General features: G+C 39.9%; 2 protein-coding genes across 5 annotated transcripts in view; one reads left to right on the forward strand and one right to left on the reverse strand.

The window, feature by feature from the left end:
* Window positions 1-674: 674 nt before the first annotated feature.
* On the reverse strand, window positions 675-20,146 carry DHFR (dihydrofolate reductase). 3 transcript variants are annotated; one of them, XM_037159295.2, is made up of 6 exons: window positions 20,067-20,146; window positions 19,159-19,208; window positions 17,383-17,488; window positions 9,840-9,966; window positions 7,759-7,874; window positions 675-1,033 (listed from the first exon to the last, which is right to left on the reverse strand). In XM_037159295.2, the coding sequence occupies exons 2-6, from the start codon at window positions 19,181-19,183 to the stop codon at window positions 955-957; spliced, it is 453 nt and encodes a 150-aa protein (XP_037015190.2). In that variant the 5' UTR covers window positions 19,184-19,208; window positions 20,067-20,146; the 3' UTR covers window positions 675-954. The 3 variants fall into 3 exon arrangements, with proteins under 3 accessions (XP_037015190.2, XP_037015191.2, XP_037015189.2); XM_037159296.2 differs by having other exon boundaries at window positions 20,021-20,104; XM_037159294.2 differs by lacking the exon at window positions 20,067-20,146 and adding an exon at window positions 19,576-19,802.
* Window positions 19,804-20,286, forward strand: part of MSH3 (mutS homolog 3) — a 139,305-nt gene continuing 138,822 nt past the window's right edge. For both annotated transcript variants that reach the window (XM_037159290.2, XM_037159293.2), the window contains exon 1: window positions 19,804-20,114. In XM_037159290.2, the coding sequence (XP_037015185.2) occupies window positions 19,911-20,114 (204 nt within the window). In that variant the 5' untranslated portion in view covers window positions 19,804-19,910. The remainder of the gene's footprint in view (window positions 20,115-20,286) is intronic.

Consider the following 20,286-nt stretch of genomic DNA (forward strand, 5'->3'; position numbering starts at 1 on the left):
CCCTTTCAATCATCACAAAGGCAGTCTCCTACTTGCCTCTTTATTATCACCACAAAATATACTGCTGTTCTCAACTTACTGATTCCCCAAGTGAACAGAACATTTTTCAGAAGTGTGATATGCACAGAGTAATTCACGGTCCCTATTTTGACCTAATTTTCCTTTAATACTTGAGTTGTAACTATTCTGTTTATAATCCATTTCTGATATTTGGACAAGGTCCTATCTCTATAGGCTGGGGTTTCAACCCACGCTATCAGCGGACTCTCCCACTGTGGTGCCTTGGTAGTATGTTACCCTAGGCAGGTGCCAGGGACCTAATGCTGGCCCTTGATGGACATTCAGACATTTACAGCAAGAAATGTTTCACAAATGGTATCTGATAGAGCACAGTTAAGATTAATCTTAACCAAATCTAGTTAAGATTGACTAATTAATAAAAACACATTGCTTATAAATAATTATCCATAGATCTAGAGTCAACAAAAATCTGTTTTTCTGTTTTTTTAAAAAAAGATTTATTTATGGGAACAGGTATAAAGGTCACATGGACAAAAACTGGGGGGGTGGGTGGAAATGGGAGGAAGGTGGGGAGGACTGGGTGGGTGGGCTGGGATGGGAGTAAAAGACAGAAAACTGTACTTGAACAACAATTAAAAAAAAACACACCCAGATTTATTTATTTACTTATTTATTTATTTATTGAGAGAGAGAGAGAGAGGAAGGGAGAGAAGCATCAATGTATGTGTGCAAACCCTAATGGGGACCTGGCCTGCAGCCCAGGTATGTGCCCTGACTGGGAATCGAACCGGCGATCCTTTGGCTCACAGGCCGATGCTCTATCCACTCGGCCACACCAGCCAGGGCAGAAGTGTCTTTTTCTAATGTTTAAATACATTAATTGTTTGGAGGGGTTGGGAAACAACTTGAAATAAATGAGAAAACATCTTCATATTAGTTACTCCTTTCATATACTTCAAATTTGAATTTAATTCCTTTTTCCTCCTGGACACCAGAAAGAACACCTGGGTATCTGTTAAAGAAATATATATAATTAAATAATACATCAGCTAAAAAGATAACTTTCCCGATTCTCAGCCAAAAGGCATAATCCACTGTTAAATGGGGTGGTTATGCAAATATACTACATAAATAAACGAAAGACAAATTTCAAACTGTACAGAAAGTTAAAAAACAAAAAGTATAATTTCTTCTCCTTTCCTTCTGATTCTTAATTCTTCTCCCAAACACTAACTGCTGTTAACTGTTTCTCTTTTATCTTTCCACTCTATCACCTAGTTAATACAACATTTCTTAAGAACATTTTGTAAGTCTTTGACTTGGTATCAGCTTTCCTGTGTGAAGGAAAGAGAAACAAAATACAACCACCAACAAAAAGACCAAAACCCAGGTTTTCCACTGAAGGCTGTTCTGACCACTCTTGTCTCCAACACGAATCCCGACGCACTTCCTTCGTGTGGTGTGGACTCCTCCCACTCCGGTCGGGTGGGGGCGGGAGCACCTGCTTTACTGACTCTGTTTCCCTCTGGTTCTGCTGTGTGATGCTTGGCTATCAATAAAAAGTCTTCATCTTTATAAAGAATTTAGTATCGTGAGCACATTACATTAAGTGCTCTACAAATGATATCTATGAATATTAGTAGTTTGTTTTGTTCCCCACTGTCAGCAGGGATAATACAGGAAAAAATTTAAGTCTCTAGTGAAATCCGGCACAAATACTGACTTATAAGAGATGTCAAACTTTTGTTGACTAATTAAATTATGACATTCTGATAAAAACAATTATATACATGAAATAACAGCATAATAAGGAAAAGAAAGATTTTTTCCTTGAATAATTTATATTTCAGAGGAAGAAGCTGTTTGTATTTACTAACCATTTTCTGAGCTGTTTGTTTTAGTAATAGGATAGTTTTTTATTTTCTAAAGAAATGATTTTAGTAGGCCAACTTTTAATTATGATTTTAATATATTTGGAATAAGTCACCAAAAAAGCAACATGTATATTTTTGTGTATATATCAAGACTATTGAGATTGTCAGCTAATAAGATAAAAGCAAAGTATCAAAGTTATTTCTAAAATCATGCATAGCAACTTAGAAATAGCTACTGGTCCGACAGGGTCACTAGTCATAGTCTTAATGATAATCTCTGTAAAACTAAAATTTAATTCTGCTTAAGATTAATTTTACTTTCCATAATATTTACATATTCAGTCTTTTCATGGTTATAACCACCTCATAACCATAATTCCAAATTTTTCTGAAGACCAAATTGCCTGAGAGCATCTGAACTGAGTTTAAGTGTAATAGGATTTGAAGGAAAAAGCTCCTATTGGTTATGAATCACTGAGACAGAGCTTCCCCTCTAGAACCTTCAAGCATTTCAGAAGCCAGTGAATACGAGAAACATAAGATCTGAACTGATAAAGCATCGTGAGAATAATACAGAGGTGATTTGATGGAAAGTCTAGGAAATAGGTAAATATAGTTCTTGAAACAGTTAAGAGACAAAGCGCAACTGAAACAAAATGAAGATGCCACAGAAACCATAGCCTCAGGAGGAGAGAAGCGCACAAACGAGTGGACAATATGCCAGGGTTCTGCTGGACAGTCAGGAAGTAATGAGAACGGAAGAGGAAACAGCAGCACTGGCTGGTGTGGCTTAGTGGACTGAGCGCCAGCCTGTGAACCAGAGTCATGGGTTCCATTCCTAGTCAAGGGCACATGCTGGATCGTGGGTCAGGCCCCAGTAGGGGGCGCTTGAGAGGCAATGGCACATTGATGTTTCTCTCCCTCTCTCCTTCCCTTTTCTTCAAAAATAAATAAGTAAAATCTCAAAAAAAATCCAACAAAAAAAGAATGTAACAAAAGGAAATATCAGCCCATCTGAAACCTACTTGAGTTTGTCATTAAGGAGCATCTGTCCCAACTCTGGAGCCAACTACTGCCTCCAAGGCCTATTTCCGGTCTTTTATCCTCTTTTATGGAATGGTCACACGAAAGGTGAGTAACTAGGAAAAGAAGCCTCTCTGGGACTCATTAAACAAAAAGCCACTGTCATAAAATATTGGGGTCTGGTGGTTTGGTTGCAGCCTAGTGTGAAACAGTCTGAGATATACAGACAGATTTCTTCTGGCGAGATGAATGAGGACAGAGCTTAAGAGGGCAGGTGGGGCCCTGGCTGGTGTAGCTCAGTGGATTGAGCGCGGGCCTGCGAACCAGACAATAGCGGTTCGATTCCCAGTCAGGGCACATGCCTGGGTTGCAGACCAGGTCCCCGCAGGCCAATTCCCCGCAGGGGATGCACGAAAGGCAACCACACATTGATGTTTCTCTCTCTCTGTCTCCCTCCCTTCCCTTCTCTCTAAAAATAAATCTTAAAAAAAAATTAACTTCTGCTTTTAGGTTTCCACCATTTGTGGCTTCATCTATACTCTAATTTTGTTCTCTTCATTCTTTACAAATATCCTCCTTCATCTTAATTTCATTATACTAGTGCTTTTATTACCAGGAAGTATGGTGTTAATAAAAGACTGTGTTTGAACTGAAACCTATGAATCCATAAGAAGCCTACTGATTGGTATACACTAAATGATTGCTATGGGGAACAAAAAAGAATGATCAGAGTTCATTTCTGGACAGTAGGGAGCAATTCTAAGTTCCCAAAGATACAGATATTTGGAGAGAAAACATCTTAAGAATCAAGCAATGTTACAGACTACCAGGGATAAAGTATATTCTTTTTGTCTTCAGAGATTTCCTGCTTCTCTATTTCATGAAAGAGCGCCTACCCCAGACCTCGGCTTAGGGGATTCTCTCCACCCTGCGTTAAAGAGGCTGTCCTTATGTTGGCAAAGCCCTGAAGGCAAGATGACCATCCAACTGTGCAATAGAAACAAGGACTTTTCATTTTTTTCAATAGGTTCGTTTAGAAGGTCCATTTTGGATGAATTTCTTTGGATTTTGAATTTATACAGCAATCTCCTATCTGAATCTATACACCATTACATTTTTCTAAGACATCTAAAAAAGAATTAATACCAATTTTTCACACAACCTTTGAAAAAAAAATAGAAGAGAGAGAGAGCATTTCTTAACTCACTCTATGAGGCCAGTATTATCCTGACCCCAAAACCAGGTGAATACATTACCAAAAATCAAAAACAACAAAAACTAAAGTGCATATCCCTTATGAAGATAAATGTAAAAACCCTCAACAACATATTAGCAAACTGAATCTAGGAATACATAAAAAGGGTTACATTATTACTTCCAGGTGGGTTTATCCTAGAAATGTAAGATTATTTTAACAAAACCAAGCAGTGTAATAGTGTATTAAGTATTGGTGTATTATGTCTTATTAAAAACAAAAACCACATAATAGACTCAGAAAAGAAGCATTTAACAAAGTCCAATACCACTTCATGATAAACAAACACTCGATGAAGTATAAATAGGAGATCGACAATGCGATAAAGGGTACCAGTGAAGGGCCCACAGCTAACATCATACTTAATAGTAAAAGACCGAATGCTTTCCCTCTATGTCTTGCCCTTGCCATTTCTACTCAACTTTGTGCTGGAGGTCCAAGCCAAGGCAGTTTGGCAAGAAAAAAAAATTAAAAACATCCAGATTGGAATGGAAGACGTAAAACCATCTCTGTCTGCAAATGATGTTAATATTTCCTGTATACAGAAACTTAAGGAATCTATTAACAGTTTGAACTAATGAGTTCAGCAAGGTATGAGTTCACCAACTGTATTTCTATGTGAGCAGTCTGAAAATAAAATACTTGTATGCTGAAAGCTACAAAACGTTCCTGAAATAAATTAAAGAAGATCTAAACCAGTAGAAAGACATGTGTTCATGGCTTGGCAGTGCCCTCTGAAGCGATGCAGAGATATACAATACAATCCCTACCAAAATCCTAGCTTGCTTTTTGTAAGAAGTTGACAAGCTGGTCATAAATCCATATGGAAATGCACAGGACCCAGAATAGCCAAAACTATTTTGAAAAAGAACAAAGCTGGAAGACTGGTAGTTTCTGGTTACAAAAGTTATTACATGGTGGCATTAATCAAGACAGTGAGGTACTGGCATAAGGACAGACATTTAATGGAAGAGAAGTTGAGAGATTAGACATAAACCCTCAGATCTACGATCTACTGATTTTTGATAAGAATGTCAAAACAATTCAGTGGGGGAAAGAATAGTGTTTTCAGCAGATGGTGCTAGGGCAACTGGATAGCCACTTACAAACGAACGAACTTGGATCCATTCCTTACATCATACGTAAATTACCTATAATGGACCATAGATAGACTTAAAGTAAGAGTTAAAACTACAAAACTTTTAAGTAGAAAACACAGGCATGAATCTCTGTGAGCTCGGATTAGGCCATGGTTTCTTAGGTCTAACACCAAAAGGACAAATGACCAAAGAAAAAATAGAAAAAATGGACATCAAAATTAAAACCTTTGTGTCACAAATGGTATCATAAAGAAAGTGAAAAGGAAAAAAAGTACAAATTTAAAAAACGTTTTAAAAAGAAAGTGAAAAGACAATTCATATAATGGGAGGAAATCTGTGAGGCAAGTACTGATATATATATACATGGATGGGCAAAAGTAGGTTTACAGTTGTTCATACGGAAAATAACACAATAATAAAGAGTAATACAAGGATAAACTGTGTTTCACATACTCACAACTGTAAACCTATTTTTGTCCACCCCTGTATCACAGCCTGGATGAACTTAAAAATGGTATGCAAATGAGAGAAGCCAATTCCACAGGCACCTCTATAGAGACAGAAAATGGATTAGTAGTTTCTGGGGCTAGGAGGGTAGGGAATGGAGAATGACTGCTAACTGGCACATGGGTTTTTTTTTTTTTTTAACATTTTATAGTTTCTTCATCTGGGAATGATCTTTTTTTTTTTTTAAAATTTTATTTATTTATCTTTAGAGGGGAAGGGAAGGAGAGAGGGATAGAAATATCAGTGTATGGTTGCCTCTTGTGTGTCCTCTGCTGGGAACTGGCCTGCAACCCAGGCATGTGCCCTGACTGGGAGTCGAACCGTGGTTGCTTGGTTTCCAGGCCCGCACTCAATCCACTGAGCTATGCCAGCCAGGGCTTGGTACATGTTTTTTATGGTGGGTGATGAAAATGTTCTAAACTTAGATTGTGGTGATAATGGCACAATTCTGTGAATATACTCAAACCATTGAATTATAAAACTTTCAATGGTGAATTTGAAAGTGTGATGTGTGAATCACTCTTCAGTAAACATGTTTAATATTTCATTTCTAAGAGTCAGAGAGCCAGAATGGTGTTTAAGTTATCAAGGATCCTAAAGGGCCAGAGCTTTGGAAGAGGTCTGATTGAGATAGGGTTTGGGAGGGTATTTAGTATGAAGCAGATTCACACAGTAATCTACTCTTTTGTTAGCAAAGAGAGAGATAAGAAATGAGAAACAGAGATCAATATTCACATAATGCTACAATCAGCAATCTAAGCAGTATAAGTGAAAATATATACAGTGCAGCAAAGACACACACATACGCTTTTACATAAGTATATATGAAATTAGTAAGACTTCTAAGTAGTCACCTTTGGAAACTGTAAGCAAAAGCCTGAACTTCAGCTGATCAGAGCTAGTTAAGAGCCCCAGAAAATCTGTTACATGTTTCATTTGATTCAAAACTACTACCTATTACTCTATAAATTATTATTTTAAAGCTAAGCCATTCATTTATTCATACTTGGCTCTGAATGTTTTTAGGAGGTATTTACAAAAACACAAAGAATAATGACTGAGTTCAACTGAAAATATTTAAAAGAATGTTAAAAGCTAGCTGAAATTGTTGATATAATTAATCTTAAAGCTGAAAAGTGTTTTTAAACAAAAATGCTACTTGTTTTCAAAATCAGGCAGTTCCATGCTAAAAACACAGCTACATAGTAAAGTAAGTGTAAGCTCTTCTTTCCATCTCTACCACTGCTACCTGAGTCCCTTCATCCTTCACTTGAACTACAGTATCTAACTGGTTTCCCGGCTTCACTCCCGTCCTCTCAGGTCCGTTCTCCATAAACAGCTAGAACAACACCCCTCAATTCAGGACCCTCTACACCCGCATTAGGGCCGACCTCTCTGGGCGCTCCCCTTGCTCACAATGCCCTCAGTGGCTCTCAAGCCTCGGGGAACGTGCCCAGCTTGTTCCCTCCATCAGGTCTCTGCACTGGCTACTTCTGGGGCCTGGAAGGCTCTCCCCACTCTTTGCATGGCTGGCTTCTTGTCATTTAGGTCCTAGTGGAGACATCATTCTTCAGAAAGAACTTCTCAGACTATATAGTTATTTATCGCATCACAGTATTTCAGTTCTCCACACAGCAACTCTTTTTTGATGTTTATTTATTACTTGCCACTCTACCTTTCTGCTACAACACGTGACTTCCTGGAGAACAGCTAATAGCATCTGTTTCAGTAAACACTTTCCCCAATGCCCAGCTCAGGGTTTGAGGCTAAACACAGATCTCACAGGATGAACTAGGTTCTACTCTAGATTTCAGTAAAATCATTAAAACTTGAACATTCCCAAGTCTGTTAAAGCAGATTTCCAAAAATTTCTATAGTATTTGTATATAAAATACATTACCATCCCAAATTCAATCTGTAGACATACTCTTTCCTATAGTTTGTAAGATGGAAATCTAAAAGTGCTTCAGATACTTACTCTGGGAGAAGTTTGTATCTCTCCAAATCAATTTCTGGAAAAAATGTGTCACTTTCAAATTCCTGCATGATCCTTGTCACAAACAGTTTAACATGGCCTGGCTTGTTCATGGCTTCCTTTGATATAAAACAAAAGTCATCAGTTTCCTTATTTATGTGTCAAAAGAAATAGAAACACAAGATTTTTGTTTGTTTTAGTAATGCAGTCAAGTTTATACATACTACATAACCAGTTACCTCCAAAGAATGCTATTTAAACACCCTGTTCTTTACTTTGGAGCACTGCAAAGTATGCCCTATTTGTGTTGAGAATGGCACTAATCATTGTCTATAATTATGAGAGCGAGTTAAACTACGTTCTGGCCTCTGTTTGCTTACATGAACTCTTTTTTCATTTAAGTATTTGGTTTTGTGTTTTCTCATTGGTGGTTTAGGAAATAAGAACCCTGAAGGATCTAGTTACTGGCTATAGAAAAATTTACATATGCATGTATGAGCGAGATAGTATAATTTCATGAAACCTTGACTAATAAAAATCCCAAGGGCATACATAGTACATTTACACAAAATTTAATAATGCTTCCATTTCCCAGGAGATAGTCACAATGCTTGCAGGTAATTTATTCTGCCTCTTGTTGCTAATGACTGTGTTTTGCTTCATATTGTTAATGACTTTTCTAACTACTGCCTGCAGTACTGTTGGCAAAGTCATGAGTCCTAAGGGCAGCTCTGAGAAAGCAGTAACTCTTGATTGAAAAAGAAACAATATACACACACATATAAATATAATTTCAAGTGTTGTTTGTTATCTTTAAATTTTCAAATAAGGGCATAAAATAAATGACTTTTTATTTTCAACTCTATAGCTTGTAGTATATCATTTATTCTCTTTCCCCAAACAAATAAACATTCTACCAATTCTTGCTGTACCAAAAATTAGGAAAATTGAATAGGACTAACCACAGCAGCATCTGAAAGTCTGTATCAAAAGTTAGTGATGTAAAAGGTCAGCCGGTATCCTTTGCAACTATGTAGTACCCTATGTTTCAGGCTTTGTGGGCCATACGGTTTCTTTTGCCTTTTAGGCAAAAGCAGCCACTTCAATGGCCACGGCTGTGTTCCAATGCAACTTTGTTTCCAAAAACAGGCTAGGAGTTCCAGTTCGGCCCATGAGAAGAGCAGCCTAAATGTCCCACAAGCTACTGTGATCTGGGGTGGGCGGATAATGCCAAGTTATGACCTGGAGGTTCTACTGTCTTATCATTTACAACATATAGATATGTCAAATTACATAAGTGAATTTCAGTATTTATATTGTTCAAAAGGTTGTAGAAACAGGAACCTAAGAAACGATTTTTATAATCCCATTTAAGATCCTGGTATACCTCTTTTTTCTCAAATGATTTCAGTGTACATATGTTACCACGAGCCCACAAAGGGCAGGGACTGATGTATTCCCTCCCTATAAACGTTAATCGCTCATGAGTATTATAAAAGAGTACGAAAATCCTTTTATTATCCTCAAAATTTTTGAAAGAAGTCAAGAACAAGGAACATTTTCTCCTTTATCTGTTTTCCCTTATGATATAAAATAATACTTTTCCCATCCCCTCACATTCTGTGAAAATCGTTGAGGCAATGTTTTCTGCTTTTAACAAACTCGTACACATCCGGCCAGTGCATATCAACTGAGAGCTTATCACTTTCTCAGGAAGAGACCACTAACCCTGACGAGAAGGGGTAACTCCGTGTATCAGAGCACATCTGGGGGGAGAAGGCAGTGCAGTCCAAGCACGATTCTAAGGGAAGGGTTTAGAATGTACTGGAAACATAAACTACTTTGTATTGGAAATAAACTGGTAAAAACTTAAAACCTTACTTAGGCATTTTTATTTATAGTATCATAGTATCATTTTTGACAGTGTCAGAAAACAAGTAATTCTAAATGACTATATGTCTGACTCAGTGTAGGGATAATATGCTTCCTTCGCTCATGACGTACAAAGTGCAAATGGCAGGGAAGCTGAAAGACAGCAGAGCAGAACACTGCTTTGTACAATGTTTACAGATAACGTTACTTACCTTATAGACAGAACTGCCTCCTATTATCCAAACCATGTCCACTTTATTTGTTAATTCTAGTTTCTCAGTAAGGTTTAAGGCATCATCCAGACTTCTGGCAAGAAAATGAGCTCCTTGTGGAGGTTCCCTGAGGTTAACCAAAAGAATTACATTAGTTTCCACAAAAGCCATTTGTACTAGTCAGATAATTTGTATACAGGATGTAATAGTTGTAAAACAAAAATCACCCTAAATGTGAATCCTTTCAACAAAAAAGTCAACATCAGTATGGCCTGTGACAAATAAGTAACCCACATCGCTACATGTACAGTCCACCATGAATCAGAAAACCATTTCTGGTATCTTGAGATATTTATGGTGGGAAAAAATTAGAACAGTAGTTATCACTGGAGGGAGGGAGCAAAGATTCACTGGGAAGGGGCACACGGAAGTGTCCCAGGGGCTACGGGAATGGTTCCCATCTTGGATCCAGGGCTCTGCAGGTGCAGATGTCTGTGTAAGTCGGCAAACTACACTGAAGACGTATATAGTTCGTTATATGTAATAGTTATCCCAAAAGGAAAACACTGTAAAGAAATACTGGACTCTAGTTCCTGATGTACGTGCTGAAGTATTTAGGGGAAAACAGACTAATGCCTGCAATTTACTTTGAAATGCATAACAAGAACAAGTCTAATAGGAGGGATGGATGAATGATAACACAATGCAGTAAAATGTTAATGGTAGAATCTGTGAGGTGGCTACACCAGTGTTTACTGTAAACACTGAATGGGGAAAGTTTGTTTCAAATAATACAGAAATGATGAAGTAGTAAAAAATGAGGATGTCATTACTTTTGTAATTAAAAATTCAAAAAGGAAAAGGCTAATTAATTTCATGGTGTACAACGAGTAGCTCTATCTCTCCCAAACTCTACAACTGGTTTTTGGGTGGAGGGTTGCAATTCGCTTTCTAAATGGGAGACATGCAGAACTAGGCTTTCATTCTTTTGGCTGCCAGCCCCCTCACCTCCTTGATACATACTGTACTTCACTCTGTCATCTCCAAAGGAGTTAAGATGGCCCAAAGAATATATTTTGAGTAAAGGTTGGAAAAAGACAAGGACGCCAGAGAGAGGTTAAACAAGCCACGGGATCCTCTAAGGTCCCAGGGCAGCTGCAGTGATAAGGTTGGACTGTGCTGTGCAGGGGGAGAACTGAATCCAGAAGGAACAGATCTGGAGTTGGGGGAGAAGACAGTTCACTTAATAAACAACGCCTAGAATAACTGAAACAGAATAGGGGTGGTTTTAGTAACTGAGGATGTTGAAGTCAGGACTAATGACAGGAGATAGAGTAGAAAGGAAGATGGTGGACTGAGTTACGAGGTGGTATAAAAGGGTGTGGACTTCAAAGAAGGAGGACATCTTGTGCAGAAGGTGGAACAATGGCTTGAAAATGGTTCAGGGGATTAAGGTAAAAGACTACTGCTTTGCTCTTTTGTAGTGAGTCTGGAAAAGGAAAACAAAGAACAGATTAAGGGATTTATTTCAGATTTTAGTTATAACAAAGGCATGGGAGGAGGAAATGCTGCAAAATGTCGCTACTTAGGAATTTAGAAATAAGTTTCACAGGAAACACTGGACTCCCAGATGGAGAGAACAGAAAAGGCAAAGTTGAGCTCATGAGCTTCCTTACAGCCCAATTCCTAGGAACTAACACAGTAAATAACAGAGCAAGCACTTAATACTGTCACTTATTTCACTGCTAAATTTCCTTCCTGTAATGATCTAAAACCAACAGAAACTGGATTCCCTGACAATGGAGAGTTGGTAATGTGATGGCACACAGATTCTGTGTCAAGAAGCGTGTGGACAGGCTTGGCATCGTTTCTAGCTCAGAGCCCTGCATTCCCTCAGAGGGCTGGCATAGAGTCACCGTGCTCGTAGCAGGCACTCCCATCATACCACGCTTCATACCTTCCTTCAAAAGCACTATTCGGGGCAGGCTGCTTTTTACCTGATGGGTAGTTGTATCACAAAGAAAACATCTGGCATTTACTGAAGTGCCCATTTGCTCTCTCAAGTAGTGGGGTCAGGCAGCCCGTTACACACACACCATCTCCTGTTACTAGCAGCCCTGCGTAGGTCCACGGGACACAGGCACATGTTTGCATATGATGCTGCTGAGGCAGACGGGTTAGGTGTCCAATGGTCACAGAGCTGGGAAGTGGTGATCCTGGCACTGGAACTCCAGCAGCCCGATGTTGGAGCCTGAGCATTGCTCACACTGACAACACGTGCTCAGCTGGTGGTCATGGGTGACAGGGATGCCAGTTCCTGGTTTCCTCCGACCTCAGGACGGTGTGGCCTCGTTCAGGCAGAGCCCTCACACCTATGTCTTATGACCTTTAGCAACCTCACCTGATTATCCCCCAGGTACCATATAAACATTGTTTTTTCCCACTGTGCCTGATGTTGGAGATGACATGGAAGATGGAATTCTGGCCTAGTTTCCCCAGGGACTGTTGGGAAAACATTTATAAAAAAAAGCCCTAGGCTACAATCACATTTAATCAGAATACATATTCTGATTAAATGTTCAATTTAACACCTTTCATACTCAGTATTCAGAAACATGATGTTGAACTATTTAAAATTCATTCAAGTATGTTCCATCTCATAATTGAATACTATGGCCACTAAAAATATTTACAGAAATTAGGCCTGGCTGGTATGGTTCAGTGGATTGAGTGCTGGCCTGAGATGAGCCAAAGTGTTGCTGGTTCAATTCCCAGTCAGGGCGCATGCCTGGGTTGAGGGCCAGATCCCTGATAGGGGGAGTGTGCGAGAGGCAACCACACACTGATACTTCTCTCCCTGTGTTTTTCCCTCTCTCTAAATATAGTAAAATCTTTTTTTTTTTAAAAAAGCACTCCCTGTACCACAAAAGATGGCAATGGCAGGTGCAGAGATGTCTCAGCAGAGGCCGTTAAGTGAAAAGAACATCTCATGGAGGTGTGTGGGGGATGCTGGATGGCTGAAGTGATGGTGCAGCACCTGGGTGGCTTCATGAGGCAGAGTACCCCTCGGAGTTGATCCCTTCGCTGAGTCTCGAAGGAGATAAAAAGATGTGCAAAACACGTAAGTGACAGACCACCAAAGATATTATTGAGGCTTATATTAAAGTTACCGAACTTATTTCACATGAGACAGCTCCAGGGAAGTTGAGGGTAGAAGAAAAACAATCTGTGGTAAGGTTTAAAATAGTAAAGGGTAAGACAAGAGAGCAAGGTCCGAAAGACAGAAAAAATGGAATTTCGAATAAAGCAATGGGACTGGGGAGAGGACTGATTTTAATACAGGGGGATTTTTTTGTCCGAAGATTGAGGGACATAAGAACAAAGTGGTATGTTAAGGTGAAAATGATGATATATCATGAGGTTGTTCACTGTGCTCTCTCATTAATATTAATATTTTCTATAAGCTATAAAGTAAGGTAATTTTGCTGAAGTAGCAAGGGTTGGGGGAGTAGGATCTGACAGCTGTAGGGTACTTTCTGTGTGCCAGAAATTTGTAACATAAAATTTCAATCAGTCCTTAAAATTGCCCTAAGATGCTGTCATTATTAATCCCATTTAGGTGATAAGGGAAGTGAGGTTCAGCAAGGCTTGACGTTAACAAAGCCTAAAACCAGAGTTAACAGGTGCCAGGGCGGAAGCCAAGGGCGGGAAGTCTTTGCTGAACCAAACATGTGAGTGGTGGGGAGGGAACCGCAGCTTTGAGAAGAGGGGAAAGTTTTAATCACTGTGGAGAATATGATAGTGAGACCACAAAAAATGTTATCTGCCATGAAGTGTTAGATAGTTTTTGGATTGAAAACAATTTGTAACAACTTATTTCACGGAGACAATTCTAGATTTCCTAAAGATGCGGTCACAGCTACAGCATTGCAGTCAAGTTTCTTAATTTAACTTTTAGTTCCAAGGACCTTAAGAAATACTTTGAGGGAGAAATCACATACTATGCAATTAACCTTGTAAAGCGTACCATTCAGTGAACTTTTTCGTGTGTTCATGGAGCTGTGCAGCCATCACTACTGGTGATATATTTTCAGAACATCGCCATCACGGTGGAAAGAAACCCTGCAGCCACCATTGGTTCCTCTCCACTCCCACCCCGTCTGTGTGGATTTGCCTGTTCTGGGTATTTCACAGGAATGGAATCATGTCGTCTGTTGCGTCTGGCTTTTGTCAATTAGCACACTGTTTTCAAGGTTCATCTGTGTTGTAGCAGATACTCTTTTTTAATTGTTTAATAATAAGTATTCCATTGAATAGATATAGCATATTTTGTTTATTATTCATCAGCTGACGAACATTTGGGATGTTTCCAATTTTTGGATGTTATTTATGATGCTATTATGAACATCTGTGTACAAGTTTTTTTGTCAATGTTTTCATTTCTCTACCACGGAGAATTGCTGGGACATATAACTCTGTGTTTAACCCTTTGAAAAAGTGCCAATCTGTTTTCCAAATGTGGCTATATAGCATTTCTTCTAGAGCCGTAACTTGATAGTGTAGAAAACCATGGAAAAGCTTTTTTTCCCCTTAGAACTTATTAAGGAAATAGTTACCTAAAATAACTAGGACGGGGTAGCAAATTTTGGAATTCTGTTGAAGATTCAGTTTCTTCCTCCATGGGGGTGAGGGTGGTGGTGAGAGGTCGTCTCTAAAAACTTACAGGAGCACTAGTGATTTACACATGCAAATCTCTCCTTCTGTTCCGGACCCAGCAGTGTCTGGGACACAGCACATACTCAGGATATGTGTGGAGCTGACTGGCAATTGACCAGGGAAGCAGAAGGAAGGACAAAAAGATAAACTAAATTTTTTTCTCCAACTGATATCCCTTTTTCCTTGCCATACTTGATAATAAAGACTTTAAAGTTTCTCTCTGCCTATAAATAAAAAATGAAATACACCAACAAATGTTATATATAAATATACAGGGTCTATCTGGAAACAGTCCAGTCACTGTTACTATGAGACTGGCTTGTACTACGCTGATGTAACCTGGCAGCCAAGGAGAGTGGACTGGAACGTGCGCGTGTGAACAAGGACTTCACTGTACTAGTCAGTGGGGTCAGTAGATGCCACTGAGTGAGCATGTGTGCTGTTTGGTTGTCGCGTCCACAATGACTGAGTGAGTAGAGCAACAAATCTGCATCAAATTTTGCAGTAAGCTTGAACATTCCTTCATGGAAACTATTGGGAATATTCAGAACTACTGATTGGCAGCTTCATCACAACAACACACCTGCTCAAGCATCATGTCTCCAGCAGTTTTTTGAAAAACATCAAATCACTCAGGTGACTCAGTCACCCTATAGCCCAGATTTGGCACGCTGTGACTTTAGGCTTTTCCCAAAACTAAAATCACCTTTGAAAGGGAAGAGGTTTCAGACCATCAGTGAGACTCAGGACAATATGATGCGGCAGACAATGGTGTTTGGGAGAACTGCGTGAGGTCCCAAAGTGCCTATTTTGAAGGGGACTGAGACGTTATTGTCCTATGTGCAATGTCTCTGTATCTTCTTCAATAAATGTCTCTATGTTTCATATTACATGGCTGGGTGCCTTCTGGACAGACCTGGTATAATAAACAGCCAAATCCAACTGCACATACCACAGAAGGGTCATAAAGAAGAAATGAGACTCATCATTTGAGTGGATTTGCTGGCTTAAGTGAACATCTCTCCCCCTGAGACTTCTTTCTTTGTTTCAGCTCAAGCTAGCCATAAATAAACTTGAGTAGTATTCAAGAATATGTTATTAAAGAATCTCTGAAAATGGCAATACAGTCTGTTATTTGGATTCTACCAAGTAAAAAGATAATCAGAATATCCTAGCAACGAGGAGAAAGAGAAGAGTGTAAAGACTGAGGCAGATGGTAAGATGCACATCAACATATTGCTCATCACTGAAAGACAATCAATGCAAGTATTCCGGTACACTTTCCTCCAGGTTTTTACCTATGCCACTCTTGGAGGATCTGGGAGAAAAACTTACAGAAGCCTGAACTCCCTTAGCCTATAGATACACAATGTTATTTTCTTCCTATGGTGTGACAATCTTTGATGTGTTCTCTTGGCTAGGCTATAGTCCTCAGTTATTCAGACATTATGAAGTTGCTATTTGGATGACTGTAATCTAGGTGAGCCAGATTCAATCCATTGAAAGGCCTTAAAAACATACCCGAGGCTTCCCTGAAGAAATTTTACCCGTTGACACCAGCTTCAGCCTTTTGAAGACTTCTAGCCTCCCCTTCCCAGTGGCCTGCCCTATAAATTTTGGGCCTTCCTAGCCAGCCCCCACAACTGTGTAACTCAATTCCTTGTAAGACATTTCTTATGACTGCATCCTTTTTATTGATTACATTAGTACTTTAAGAAACAATGATTCATGCCAATTCCAAACTTTTCCTTAAGGTCTAATTCAGGCCAACCACCCCCAAACAGACACATGAGGTTCAGAAAATTATTTTAGTGGGTTAGGATCAATGTAAACAACAAAAAATATAGAAAATCAGCATATATCACTTGTGGAACAAGTGACATGGAAGCTATGGTGACGGTAAAAGCACTGGAGTTGACTTCATGGGTATTTTTTTTCTTTTTAGATTTTGTTTATTTATTTTTAGAGAGAGGAGGAGGAGAAAGAGGGGGAGTGAAACATCAGTGTGTGGTTGCCTCTAGCGCACCCCCTACTGGGGACCTGGCCTGCAAACCAGGCATGTGCCCTGACTGGGAATTGAACTGGTGACCCCTTTGTTTGCAGGCCCACACTCAAGCCACCTAGCTACACCAGCCAGGGCTTCATGAGTAGTTTTAATGTTATTGACTTCCCCCAACCCTCCAACTTTCCCACTTTCCGGGTATCAGGAACTAACTATGTCAGCTTGGAGGAGAGAAAAATTCCTAGCAGAGGCCAATGGACATACTCCCTTCTTCTAGGATCTCTAGGACCATTTTAATATGCTAAAAATTTAAATCTACAGACAGAAGGTAAAGGAGTACAAAATACTATTTGGGTATTTTGGTAAACTAGAATAATATGGCACAAGATTACGACCAATTTTTTTGCCCATCTTAAAAATTTATATCTCATTGCATTTAGGGCTGGGTCCAGAGATAGCAACTTAATTTTGTCGAGTTCCCAAACAGATGTATTTTGATATTATGTACAACTAAAAAGAATTATTATTTTATATTATATAACTGATATTCTACCCTACTGAGAATTAAATAATGGTTCAAGGAAACCTATGATTCTGTCACAACAGTGAGATTTAAGGAGATGAAATCGCTCTCTTAAGTAGCAGAGTAAGTTGTTGTCCTGTGGCATAAATAACTGTTTACTCACTTTCTATAATCACCCGCATGATATTAAGCAGCTTCATCAATAGCTACATTCATAGTATTTTATTTGGGCATATACTGACCTCTAACATAAGAAATGGGACATGATTTTCTGGGAGGTGAATTTATGTTGTAGTACTTACTTGAGTTCTCTACTGAGGACTACATTAATCCTGTCCTTTAAAGGTCGATTCTTCTTGGGAATGGAGAACCAGGTCTTCCTACCCATAATCACCACATTCTGTTTACCTATAAAGTCACATAGAAAGAACAGATATATTTTATAAATAGATTTTCACATACTTGTATATATGCATACATATAATTGTCCTACTGACATCTAGTGGATCTGCTTCAAAAAATTAACAATTTTAACAGCTTTACCAAAATTTATTATTTATTGCCTAAATAAAATAATTATTTTCCCTTTTCGCTTCATCCAACTTATATGCAATACATTTTTAATCAATTGTAGTCATGTATAATATAGTAGTGAAAAGCAAAGACTCTGAGTCAGTGTTCAAATTGAACATATTATATTATCTACTGAGCAAGTCATGTTAATCTTCTGTGTGTTACCCATAGCTATAAAATGGAGATAATATACAGAGTGGGGCAAAAGTAGGTTTACAATGGTTCATATGGAAATAATAATTAATAAACAGTAATACAAGAATAGAGTGTGTTCTCTACCCACAACTGTAAACCTAGTTTTGCACCACCCTGTAGTTTCTACGTCTAGTGTGGTGGGGAATGAAGACTTAGAGCAATGTCTGACATCTAAAAAGTACTATTTAACTATCTGATATAATAGTATTCACATTTGTATACTTTGTAGATTTACAGTCATACCTGCTTAATAGTCCACTCAATTTGCTTAAAGTACTTTCAATTTGGGCTTCTTTACTTAAAAACTTTATGCAAATAGCTTCCATTTTTGGTTTAATTATTTAGGAGAAAAAAGCTTGTGAGTCAGATATCTGGATCAAAGCAACACAGTTCTGATTCTTGGTATGTCATGAGACTACTACCAAAAGGAGCACATTGATCTGTTTTCTTAATGAATCATTATTAGTTTGATTAAAAAAACACACTAATATTTACAAACTACAAATACTAGGACTAGGCATTTTTCCATACTTTGTTTCCTATTACCAGATTACTTAGGATTCTAGAGGGTGGTTCATGCCAATTCTTTAGCTTCAAGCTCTTGCCATCTTGTCTCTATCAGTGACCTAAGTGCCAAGTTTGTACCTGTTCTCTTAAAGTTATGTTGCACCTGCTCCTTTCTGACTATTTCCTTGTTATTCTGCTATTCCTCCTCCTATGACCAAATATACATCTTAGGTTTTAAATGGGTATTCTCCAACCCCACATTCTTTTCCTTGGTTATCCTTTTCTTTCCAGTGTCTTAATTCACCTAGCACCGTATCCCTGAATTCCCTACAAGCACCTCAAAATCACCACAATTGCAAACTATTCTCCATACCACCCATACTCTTAAACTGAAAATATGAGAGTTCATCCTTGATGCCTTCCTGGCATTAATTACCTTCACCTTCCTGGTTTCCAAATTGAGTATCATGTAACCGTTCTTTGGACTTTTATCCTTTCCAATACCTTCCTTCAGGCTTGCTTCATCATCTCTTTTGGCTGCTGTTCCAAAGGCCTCCTCTGGTGTCCAGAGCCAACCTTTACCTAGCTGCCAATTCTGCACAATACCTCTATTGTACCCGTGTCCAGAGAAAAGAACTTAAACAAAAGTTTAATAAACACTGGGAACTTCATGAAGATAAATGGTAAGATAAAAGGTCCCAGTTTAACATGGAAAACTTTACAATTAAGTAAAATCTGCACTGGTAAGCTTACTCAAGCCAAGAATCTTTGGAAATCTCAATCACTTAAAAATCCCCCATTACCTTCTGCTGAAGTGGTTGTAGTCATTCTATGGAAATATTTGAGTTCACTCCTACAAGTTAGAGAAACACAGTTACTAAGAATGTCCCCGTGGGCTCCAGCTCTAACTTGCCCAACAAATGGTAAGCAGGACGGTGGTGGTCCCCAGGACTGAGACTTTACAAGGAGACAGGGCGCTGCGGAGAAAATGCCTCGCCGGGCGGCAGGAACGGGACGGTAATCAGTAACTTGGCCTCCCGGCTCCTGACAGAGAAGGAAGACCAGGCCAAGCTCCTGGCAGCTTCAAGTCGAAAGTTCAACCCCACCTCCCGTCCCGCGGCCTGTCCGCCCAGAGCCACCAGGCCCAGCTGCCTCAATCAAGGTCAGCTTGCGCCAGCCTCTGTCCTCTAACACCAACCCATCCCCAGCCCGGGAGGCACCTGATATGGGGCCAAGGTAGGTTTCCATTGTTCCCAATGCCCATGTTCTGGGACACAGCGACGATGCAGTTTAGGGGACGAACCATGACGGCGGCACCACAAGGCTCGGAGCTTGCAAGCTTCAATAGTACACCCTACAAACCTTGGCGCGAAATTGTAGCCATCCCGCCCCCTCGGTTCCATTGGTACACGCGAAACCCCGCCCCTGTCCCGCCCACCGCCTCGGCGCAAGTCTGGGTCGCGACGTGCTCGCCCCCGCAGACGCCCGGGAACTGGGGTCGCGCGCTCGCGCTCCTTTGCGGCCCAGTCCCCGGGCTGTCACTCCCTGCCCCGTGATGTCGCGCCGAAAGCCAGTCTCTGGCGGCGCGGCTGCCGCTGGGCCATCCCCAGGAAGCCAAGCGGTTTTGAGCAGATTCTTCCAGTCTACGGGGAGCCTGAAATCCACCTTCTCCCCCAGGGGTGCCGCGGAGAACGCTGAACCTGACTCTGACCCCGCAGCGCCTCCAGCGTCCCCTCTCCAGCCTCTGTTGCCGTCACACGTGGGTTTGGTGTAGGACGGGGCGGTGCTTGTGGGTAGAGCGGGAGGAGAAGGGGCGCGTGCGCGAAAATTAAGGAGGGGGTGGTGCCGGAAGAGAAAGGGGCGGGATTCGGACAGGTGAAAGCGTGGAAAACTAGGCCATCCTTCATCCTAAGTGCATTAAAAAAATTGCA

The sequence above is a fragment of the Artibeus jamaicensis genome, unplaced genomic scaffold (genome assembly GCF_021234435.1).
Source record: "Artibeus jamaicensis isolate MK-2021 breed Jamaican fruit bat unplaced genomic scaffold, CSHL_Jam_final contig_373, whole genome shotgun sequence".
Classification (NCBI taxonomy): Eukaryota; Metazoa; Chordata; class Mammalia; order Chiroptera; family Phyllostomidae; genus Artibeus; species Artibeus jamaicensis.